Consider the following 11398-nt stretch of genomic DNA (forward strand, 5'->3'; position numbering starts at 1 on the left):
TTAATTAAATAATTGAACATCTTATTGAACAGCTCTAGCTGTCTGCATTTGGGTCTAATCTGTTACGTTCCTGCTACCCAGTACCAACAGTAAAAATCTGGTCTGAGGTCAGTTAGAGACCTTAAACAGTATTATTAACCCCTATGTTGTGGATATGTTTTTGAATTTCCGAATTGAGACACAGCTTTAGTTTTGTTTAGTCTTATTTTATTTAACCAAAGACGTTTCTTCAACCATATTTAACGCTTCAGTCTTTCAGTTTATCTGAAGAAATTCAAACTCACCAAATGTTTTTACTGGATAGTGACGTTAGACAGTTTGAACAAATGCACTCAGTCTTCTTCCATCCAAAAATAATATTTAATGAGGTTTTGTGCAAGAAACTTTGATGTTGCTCTCAGACAACAGGAGCACAAACATATATCACAACTGTTTGCCGAGGATCACTTTCTCATGCTTGATTCCTCACGTTACACAACAAAATGAAGGTTCACTCACTGATTGGACACACAACTGGAAAAACAGGACAACTTGATCATATGTTTTTGTGTGCTGAGCTCTTAAGGGACATTTGTATTGACTTCTCTTACTCCCATAAACCCCCTACTATATCGCCACAAATAAAACTTTTCATTGAAGCGACACATTTCGCTATATTTTATTTTCTGATTTAATTCCTACTGACAGAATCTGCCGCGCTAATCCTTTTTATGGCTCTACACCAGTCCGCATATCATCTGTATCCCATAGTTATTTCATGTACCCAGTGTGAGTTGTGATTGTCCGTGGCCACAGTTGATGAACAATGCATCTATTCAAATATGATGGGAATAATAATGTGTTCTGCTATTTTCCTGCTTTCATAAAAGGCATAGGAGTGTGTAGGCGTGTGTGCAAGGACAATTGGTCTATAGCTGAGCAGAACCAGAGGAGAGATTTTACATTTGCGTAGCTTTCTATAAGGTGGCTGCTAAACACTTTATCGCCTCACTGGAGGGCTGTCAGGCCCTTAAATATTTTCCATAATCTGTTTTTCACTCAGGGTGTCGAAGATGAGGAACATTTTATTGTCCAAGAATAAAGAATGCACAGTTTGTTCTTGGTGGGGTTATTTTTGTTCAGTTACACAAGGCTTTTCTTGAGCATTTCTTCCAGCTTTACTTTGAAATAATTCCCAGCAGCCTTGCACATGATGATGAAACTATTTATGGTGGAGTTAACGTGCCTTTCTTCCTAATAACTCTGAAATGGTGGACAGGAACAACCAATTTATTCCTCTCTTTGTAGATACAGTAGTGCCGACACCCGTCTCAGTCCAGCTGTGAGTGTACCTCAGCATGGTAGTAAACAAAACAAAACTGACACATCTTTAAAGACAGTTTTTCAGACATAGTTTCTGGTTATCATCCATCTGAAGGATGATGGGTACAGACAGGTTAGTCCCTTTCTGCCTGGAGGAGTAACACTGTGGAGTGCTTGCTGGTGTAGCGTGTATGCTGAGCATGCAGAGTGGCTCAGCGCTGCCGGGAAAAGAGGTTCCTCAGGGCATTGTTGTAGTTCTTATTAAACGCCGTGTATATGAGTGGGTTAAAGAAGGAGTTGGAGTATCCCAGCCACAGGAAGATGCTCTTCCAGATGGGTGGGATGTCACAGGAGCACAGCGGGACGATAAGCTCGGTGATGAAGAAGGGAATCCAACAAAGTACAAACACGCCAATCAAAATGCCTACCATCAGTGCCGCCTTTTTCTCCTTCTGCTCGCGCCATGTGTCCCCGTCTGTCTGGAAGGTCACGGTGGCGTGTCGCACGGTAAACACCATCTGGGGCTGCTGTGTTTCATCCTTTACCTGAGGCAGTAAATCAAACGATAAATCGGTTACTCCATTGATTGATTAATCAATCAAACAAACCAATGTTGGCATTAGAATTAGAAAAGAAATATATTTAACAATATGAGCCAAAGAAAAGCAATTGCTGAAGTGAAAATTTTTGCTGTGGCTGCTCAACAAAAGATGGATTACAGGCTGCTGAACAGAAGTGTGAATCAACAAGTGGATGAATGAGCCAAAGCTTATTCTTTCATTCTTCCACATGCACACGCACCATAAACCAGAGCTGTGTCTTAATCTGCATTTTCCAGCGGTTTACTTTGTGCCATTTCAAAAAACACACTGCACAGTTGTGGAAAAAGAAAATGTGTGTCAACAGTAATCTGCTTTCTTTCCGACTTTCTCCTTCTTTATATTGTTCGCTGCCTAGCACAGCTCAAGGCTGACTTTATTTTGTGCAACCATCCCTCTAAACATGTCAGGAGTAAAGTGCACACACTAACGCTCTAAACTGTTGTGTTCTGTTTAAATAAGCGCTTGCACACGGATGGAGAAACTTCGGAGTACATTTAATCCAATCAATATGGGTCAGCCGGGCCTTTAACTTATACGACCGGTGAAGTGAATCCATTTGCAGCAAAAGCCCGAGGTTGAAAGCACAGGGCTGTTGGGAGGATGGTTTCAAATTCGGCAGATGGATCCAGACGTCTTGACAATAAATACCTGATGGTGCAGGAGCTACAATTTGCACTTCACTGCAGATCAGTGATACTAGTAATATGTACTTCCAAAGTAAGAAGATGAAAGTCACCTAATATGGTTCACCTTATACCAAGATGGTTTAAGCAACTCCAACTACTTGGTGAAAGGTGAAGATTGTGGTCAAGTTTAAAGGAAAGGTTTTTCCGATAGTTATGTGAGAAGATTGCTACACTCATGTCTGTATGATAAATATGAAGCCAAAGCGATGAGGTGGTTAGCTTAGCTTAGCATAAAGACTGAAATCAACTGGAAACAGTTAGCCTAACTCTGTCCAAAGCCTCTAAAACACATTTCTTGACGAAGAAAGGCTGGGAACAGTGACTTCTCATCGTCATTTTGTCATTGCGAGGTTACCAAACAATGAGCAGAGGTTAAATCAAAGACGTGTTCACATCAATTTGCATTGAATTTATGTGGTCTGATGTGTTCTGAGGCTGCACGTACGTTGCTAGAGTTAGTTAGATTATCTTAAACTAATGTTTGTCCAGGCAGTAAAACAGCTGTTTGAAGCAAATGAACAGAGACAGCACCGACGCTCCAGAAAACACTTTTACAACAAGAAGTATAACAAGATATGACATGTTTATTTGTGAGACTTAGAGGTGAACTTGATACATTTGGACAGAGATGGAGGAGTAGCTGTTTCCCCCCTTTGCCTCCCCTCTTTATGCTAAGCTAATCACGGCTCTAACTTGACATTTTTATCATCTGTAAAAAGGGTACAAGTGTTCAAGAAAGAAAGATAAGTGTATTTAATTAATGTGTTCAAGGCCAAGTTATTTAGTCAGGAAAATTGTTGATTCTTTTTTGGAATAAAGAAACGTAGTTGTTAATTTATCAACATGAGTCATCTTTCATATTTGCAGTGACATGAAACTGTTTTCCAAAACATGCAGGAGGTTGTTTTTTTTTAATCTTGGATGTTGATGTCTTTGCTCGCAGCAGAACTCCGTGCAGGCTCTTTGGTCCTCGACGTACGCTGGGAAATGATGAGAATAAAATTTGACTCGTATAATACAACCATGAGCTGCAGGAATTTCTGTGAAGGGCAAAATGACTAATAAAACACATTCCAGTTAATTGATATAGCTACAAGAGCGATTGCCTGTGTAATGAAACTTGACATAAAAGTATATCAAAGCAATAATAGACAGGGCAAATTTTATTTGACATTCTTCTCGACAATGAGGTCAACTGATGTCACGTGTGCATAACTAAGGGGTATCTTGAAGATTTGGAGGAAATTGCATTACATAAAAAGTGCATTACATAAAAAGAAAATAGCTCTCCTTGTGTATTTTCTGGTAAACATATCTGTGGATGTTTGCCAATTTCTCAGAGTGTACACATACTGTGTAATTCCTAAGTATTCTTTCGCAGGTGAAAGAAAAATGTGTTTGCTCTGAGAAGCCTAAGACGTCTGAAATTAGTGTAATCTCTGCTACCGAGGTGTTTTTCAAAATGGCATTTCCCACCATTAGGGGAGGTGAAAAGTGGATGCAGTCTCAATTTTCACCGGGAAAATTAAGTCTGCTGATTAGAGAAACGCCGCAGCGAGGAAGGTGCAGTGGCCCATTAAAGATGCTGGAGGTGGTATTTATAGACTTGTACCTTCTGCTGACGCACATTAACAAGCTGGTGGTGATGAGCAGGATTGCTTCAATTATTTGTCCGTATGCTAATACACCGGATACTTGTTTCTCTGATTACTGTTGAATAGCTCGTCAGGCAAAATAATGATTTGCACTACAATCCATATTTGTGGGTCACTTGCAGAGGGAGACATATTCATTTTTATTCATCTACAACAGCATCTGAACGTGACTGGTACATTTCTACCAACCATAGTTGTTGACTCATGTTCCACTTGTACATCTCTGGTTGATTTCAAGGAGGGTTAATCTATATGTACTGCCCAATATATATCCTTGTCAAAAAAATCTCCACTCTCGGTCAAAGGGTTACACGCAGACAGTAACAATAGTTATTTTACTTTTGCTTTGGTTGCAACAAATCATTGGCTGAAATACAACCTCGGAAGACATCGGCTATCAAGAGCTAATTAACGTTTTAGTATTTTTTAAAAACTGAACGCAGAAATCTGTCTTTCTCGTCATTCCTGCGTATCAAGTTGCTAATCGGACTGCAGAGGAAGTCTTTGCTCGGATATATCTTTTATCCGTTTATCTGGACATTCCCCGGCTACACCGGAAACCCAGAAACATTGACCATCAGGGTAAATTGTTGTCAGGTGATACATGATGAGTTCTGGGATTGCACATTTGCACACACGCAGATCTTGTTACTGTCAGTGCTTCGTATATGTTCCTGCTAAGTCCATTACTCTCGCTCTGTCAACGACCAGAGTCCTAATATTGTTTTTCCTACCATGGAGCTTGCTTTCATATTCTCTGTGTTCCCACTTAGAGCTCTCCTAGATGATGGATGCTAGTCTTTTTCATGCCTGGTTCTCATCCAACTTAAAGAGGACAGGTTTCTCATCTCTCATCCCAAGGCCAGTTCTCTTGGGCACGTTAATGTTAATAGTGGGTCATCTTGGTGAGGATGCCTTTTACTGTTGGAACAGCATGCTTTGCCTGTCCATTTCCCTGAGGGTTGTGGGGGCTGGATGAGCCGGCGCAATGTCATACATTCTGCACTCGAGTATTGTTGACCATTATTGTTAACTCTCTGGTTAGGAATGCCAAATAGTTTCAGTGACCAACCCTGTGGTAGCAACAGTGTAACATTTCCAAGTAGTGGTCATTCAGACAGAGTTGTGGTTTGTAATGGCTCTTTCCTTTGCTTGTCATCTGGATTTTCACAGATCTTGATGTCTATCATGTATGTGCTCTGATATATATTTTCTCAATGACTGTGGAATTACAACTCAACAGCCAAGAGCGATAAAGTCCTTACATGATGATGATGAGTCTTTGCGTAATAGTCTTTTGCACTGTGTGTGATGCTACTCACTCATCCATCTTTGATCAGCTTCAGTAGCTTTAGCAGTTGCTCATCCCTCTACATCCAGTTTGTGCTGTGATACTGGCTAACCATGATTGACAGCATTGGCAATGACAAGCAACGCAAGTCTCTCTGATGTTGTCTCTGTCCTTTAATAGCCTGTGTAACACTGCATCACTCAGTCACATGGAAAAATTGCAACTGGCTTCCAGCTTTCTGTGCATCTGTAGAACGACGCCCCCAAACCCCGTCAGCCACCCGCCTCGGATGTTATGCTTCTCCTTCCTGTGTCGCTGGCACCGATATCACCTGAGTGGGCCCACACCTGATGGGTGCCGAAATACAAGTTTTCCAATGTAAACTTGGATCTGACTTGTAGTTGAATTCTTTGTCGTGACAGTCTGTTTCTGAAATGTTGAGTTATATATCTCACTCAAGTCATAGAGTGCTCTGATGAAGGACTCAGCTTTTCCCTCTGATTTCTACACTCACTGATGGAATCACACTCCTCTTGTGTATCATGTTATTCTTTGGTGTGAAGCAACTTCCCGACTGACCTGTAGCGTTTAAATCTCTGTCTCCAGGCAAGCCAATCTATGGATTGTTCCATAAGTTTTCTGGCAGGCTGAACTTGACCTGACAACATCAGGTGTCTCTCTCTGAACAATTTTGACACAATGTCAAGTTGTCCGTTCGGCAACACAGCTTTTTTGTCAGATCATGTGGGTTATTAAACTACTAACTTATAGTATTTCAACACGAACAAATACAAAGTGCTGTCAACCAACCTTTCTTACTCACTTACAGTGCAGCTCATCACAGTGTAGCTGCCTTTTTTTTTTTTTTAGCTTCAAGGAGTTTATCTACATTACTCAATATCTTGAAATGGGGGTGAATAATGATAGTGACATATAAGGATGAGAACGGATGAGAAAAAGAATAATCACCTCAGCCATGGGTGTTATTGTGTTATTCTTGCGGGAGCCAATCCGAAACTTGGCAGCCTTGTAGATCTTCCAGTAAACAAACAGCACCACACAAAGCGGGAGGTAAAATGCTCCGAAGGTGGAGAAGATTGTGTAGGACGGCTCCTGGCTCACCTGGCACTTCATCCCCTCTGAGTAAGTTTCCCCCCAGCCGAAGAGAGGCGATAGGGAAATGATGGATGACAGGAGCCATGTGAGTGCGATCATCACATTGGAGATCTTTTTACGTGTCTTGAGCGTGTACTGTAGATGCCTGGTGATGGACCAGTAGCGGTCCAGCGCGATGGCCGTCACATTCCAGATGCTGGCTGTGCAGCAGAGCACGTCGAAGGAGATCCACACCTGGCACAGGACGCGGCCTAGTTTCCACAGCCTGCCATTCAGCTCATGGACCAGGCTGAGCGGCATGACCAGGGCTGCCACCATCACGTCAGAGATGGCCATGGAAGCCACAAGGTTGTGGGGCACCCGGTGGAAAGTCCTCACCCTCAGAATGGTCACCAGCACCAGCAGGTTCCACACGAAGGTGGCCACCACCAGCATTGCCAGTAACGTGAGAGTGAGCACGCTGAAAACAGAAAAGGGTCGGTAGATGTTTCCCCCAGAGTCATACCTATCCAAAGCTCCACTGAAGTTGGCTGTCAGTATGCTGGTGTTAGGATACGCCATGGTAGCTGCTCACGGCCCCACAGCCAAGGGCCTAGACGATTCAGAGACAGTTTCTGCAGACAGCTGATGCATACTGCAGTGGGGAGATAGTAGAGTAACACATTAGATTAAACAGATGCAATACTCAGAAAAAATTAGCAGCATTTACTGCTGGCTGTGCATCTTTGCATAAATGCACTGATGTACATCACTGTGTCGTTACTAAAGCACCTCTACTTTAGTGATTCGCTCACAATAGTAAAAAGCACTTGAGTTACTCAAAGCTGTCAAGCAACCTGCTTCCAACTTTCAAGTGCAATTTCATCTGCTGCTAAAAAGGCTCAAAAGTACTTTGGGACGTCTCCCGGTCTGGAAAAGACCATAAATATTCAGTTTCATCATCCCACTGTTGCCCTTTGATTTGCATCAAAGTCAGTCCTCTTGCAAAACGAACAGTTTTAAGTGAAGTCTTTGTTGTAATCTCATTCGGGAATATCTCACTTTGGTATCGAATAGAGAGCTCCCTCAGTTAGATATCGAGGAGTGATACGTTTAAAGTGGTTTTGTGGAGCGGCATATATTTTCACTTCAAATAAGGGAGAGATACTCTGTATTAACGCAGAATTACATCTGGTTCACATTCACGCACACAAAAGATTTGACTTGCCAGTTCTATCGGTACATTTACAGGAGAGGCTGAGCGAGTTGAAAGTCGACACTACACAATGTTCAACAGTGCAGAAACAACGAATTGTCTCAAATCACCAACTGCTTATACTGTATCAGCTGGATACTGCTGTATACAGTATAAACCGACAATGGCAAAACTAATCCATTAAAATTAATTAACTAACTACTACAAACTTCAAATAAAAAATACACTGAAGAATTAGTCTAACATTAGAAATAGATCATTTTTGTCCAGACTACATTATTATGAGTGATAACTGACTCACAGACAGTTTTAGCAGCATCAGTGGGGACAATAATGATTTCATGCATCATCTTTTGGAAAAACATATTCAGATATGCCCCATGAAACAATCTCACAAGATGTTCATTTTAATCATTAATCATTATTTCTTATTTACAAATGCTCAGTTTAAACTACTCCTCCTGCTTTTAGAAATAAAGATCTCTGGTCTCCCAGAGCTATAGCCGTAATCTTGAATATTAAACATAATCATTCATTTTGCATGTTTCCTCTTGTGACATTGTAATGAGGGGGATCCGGCTGACTTGCTCAGGTTATTCCCAGGCTTCTGTGCGCAGTGGCAGTGTCTGTAATGAGTGTGGCTAATGCATATAATTCAGTTGAAATAAATGGGTCTAATTGAGTTTGATTTAAATTGCAAAATTGAATTAATTGGATTATATTCTTGTTGCTGTGTGACAATACGTTTGGCTGAATTACTGAAGCATTCATCTGATGAATAGATCAAAAAAAAAAATTTCTCAAATTTACGGACATGAAGAAGAAGAAGAAAAAACAACAACAGGTTTCCTCCTGAAATGCTTTATTCATATATGTTTTACCACCCGGTGCTTTGTGTTAGTCTGATCATCAATAAGGATCGACGGGTGACAAGAACACGAGTCATGTCCCTGTCAGCTGGTGTATTTATGTCACATGTGACGCTGTCTCTTAGCATCACAAACCATGCTCTCTAATCAAAGGGTCCAACCAAGCACACAGATAGGCCCTCTGCGCTTTCTTCTCCCTGCTCCTATTAACAAGCCTAATAGCCATGAAATTGGACAACCCTTATGAAGAGAACAGGCACGTTCCCTTCCGTAAAAAGTAGCTGTCACTCACACCAGGAAAGACAAGACACATAAGGCAGAAAAACGCATGCAAATGAATATATGAATATGCGAGAGGAGTGAGGAGGGAAGCACTGATAGACAGGAAGACAGGAATCACGTACACTGGCGTCACATTTGAGTGTTTTTTTTTAGACAGCTGTGTGGGTAAAGTGTCAGTTCAGGTCAGTCGCTGTCTTGAGACTTGAAAGTGCCAGCTGGTTCACTGGACATATTTGCTCAAGAGCCTTGTGGGGATTTTTTTTTGTTAACTGTGAGAAATTAAACAGGGACAGAGGGTGATTAACATCTCATTATCTACCATATGATGTGTGTGCTTTTACTTTTTAATGCCAGTAGAGGAGCAGGGGGTGAAAGAGAACTCGAAGGATTTTCATGTTTCTGACCAAGCTGCAGCAGGGAGATATTTCCAGGCTGCATATGTTCCATAATAATTTGAAAATGATTAAAGGAAATCAGTAACTATTATCCTTTTTGAGCCTCGCATGCCTTTTGCAAGAAAGCCACAATACACGCTGCAGAAATCAAGGCGTTTGGACACAAACTTAGATGAATGTGTTTTGCATGATTTTTTAAATTGAGTTTTCTGAGCTGCAATTTCTAGATCATAAAAAAATGTAATACAATTTTCTGCAAGTCCTACACATCTTTTTTCCCCCTTTTGTTTCTCTTTTGTCTCTTTCTTATTAAGTCTTTTGTGCCATCAGCTGCCTGGAAAAAAAAAAAAAAACACAATTTACAACAATGTGCCTGCAGCTGCAGAATCAGGTACAAAAGGAAAAAGTACTTGGACATCCAAGTTTTCATCTTTGTGTCCAAACACATGCTGTCTATGACAGTGATTAAAACAGCAAGCGTGTGAATAAAGCTCTTCATTCATTTATCACACTATCCTTCACCAAAGAGTGTTTCTCTGACATTTGCGCTTGAAAGGGGGAGAATGGGTCACCTGGCTTAGGTGATGTTAAAATGATAAAGGCAGCATAAAGCTTTAACTTGAGTGGACATGCAAGCAGCTCTAGCAATTTGGTATTTGTGTCGAGAGATATAATAAAAGTTACTCTCCGGGATAATAAGAATGAAATATTATGAAAGAGGGCACTTGTTACGCATCATCACTTTTGAATCCGAAATCTATAAAATAAAATAAAAATCTCTTAGAAAAACAAAACGATTCATTAATATCTGGAAATAACTCACCTCATGAACAGTTCAGCAGAAAGCAGTCCTGCACCAGATGCTCGGTCTGTATCTGTCCATCGAAATTCACTTTGCTGGTCTTGTCAGCGCAGTGGCTGAACTGCCTGGCGCACAAACACACCTCGCACCGAGGATACACAGGCGCTGGAATGAACCACACAGTGGTCGGAAAGGGGGAACTGGGTCCAATTCAAACGACCAACACCGCGTTCACGAGGCATATCGATTGATGTGTGTGTGTGTGTGTCTGTTTGGTTGTGTGTGTGTGTGTTTGGTTGTGTGTGTGTGTGTGTTTTAGCGTGCAGTCCACGTGATCAACAGCTATCTTTTCTCAGGGATGCGATGTGGAAGAAGAGGAGCTGTTCCTCTCTGGTCATTCTGCAGCGATCAGAGGTTCATGCTGCTTTATGATGGATGATACTTACATGCAATCATATTTTAAACTCCCCATTCATGTCCTCAATCTCCTGCATGATGAATTCAGACATAAACATAGTTTCTCCAGATTGGGCTCCCTGAGGAATATCCAGGAGGGGGGGGACACTTCCTATCCTGTGAAAATGTTCTGAAGAAAATCTTCCAGGATGATTGATTGCATTAAATTAAAATTAAAACTATCATCGTCTGCACTAGTTCTTTCTAAGAGGTTTTTATTTTGAAAGCAAAACTATCCTTTTTACATAAATTACCTTCACAAGCAATGCACACAATAGTGGTCTGGGGTCAAGGTGACTGATTAGAGCAAAAGTGCCCGTTTGGATGCCCCTATGGTGGATAAAGCATAATAAAGATCCCTCTAGCATGCACTTCCAGTGGGAAAAAACAACTTAAAATGGACGAAATTTGATGCAGTGTCCTCTAGGTTGCCCTTCAAGTGGTGAAAAACCTGACTAAGAAACTTCTAGGTTGTGATACTTCACATCACGACTAGACACATCAGACGGCTGTGGCTCAGGTAGAGCAGGTCATCCACTATTCAGAAGCTCAGTGGTTTGATCCCCAGCGCCTCAATCCTACATGTCAAAAGGTCTTTGGGAAAGATACTGAACCCCAGATTCTGATGAGCAGTTGGTACCTTGCATAGAAGCCAATGCCATCATTGTATGATATGAATGGGTGAATGTGATGTGTACTGTAAAAACTCCTTGGTCAGAAGACTAGAAAGGCGCTACAGTCCATATA

The 11398-nt window shown here is 41.3% G+C and overlaps 1 protein-coding gene across 1 annotated transcript; it reads right to left on the bottom strand.

Annotated features, from left to right (window-relative positions):
- Nucleotides 1-348: 348 nt before the first annotated feature.
- htr5ab (5-hydroxytryptamine (serotonin) receptor 5A, genome duplicate b) lies at nt 349-10461 on the bottom strand. Its single transcript, XM_010740879.3, has 3 exons — nt 10217-10461; nt 6506-7286; nt 349-1847 (listed from the first exon to the last, which is right to left on the bottom strand). The coding sequence occupies exons 2-3, from the start codon at nt 7211-7213 to the stop codon at nt 1515-1517; spliced, it is 1041 nt and encodes a 346-aa protein (XP_010739181.1). The 5' UTR covers nt 7214-7286; nt 10217-10461; the 3' UTR covers nt 349-1514.
- Between the last annotated feature and the right edge of the window lie 937 nt (nt 10462-11398).

This window comes from Larimichthys crocea, chromosome XXIII (assembly GCF_000972845.2).
Source record: "Larimichthys crocea isolate SSNF chromosome XXIII, L_crocea_2.0, whole genome shotgun sequence".
Lineage (NCBI taxonomy): Eukaryota > Metazoa > Chordata > Actinopteri > Sciaenidae > Larimichthys > Larimichthys crocea.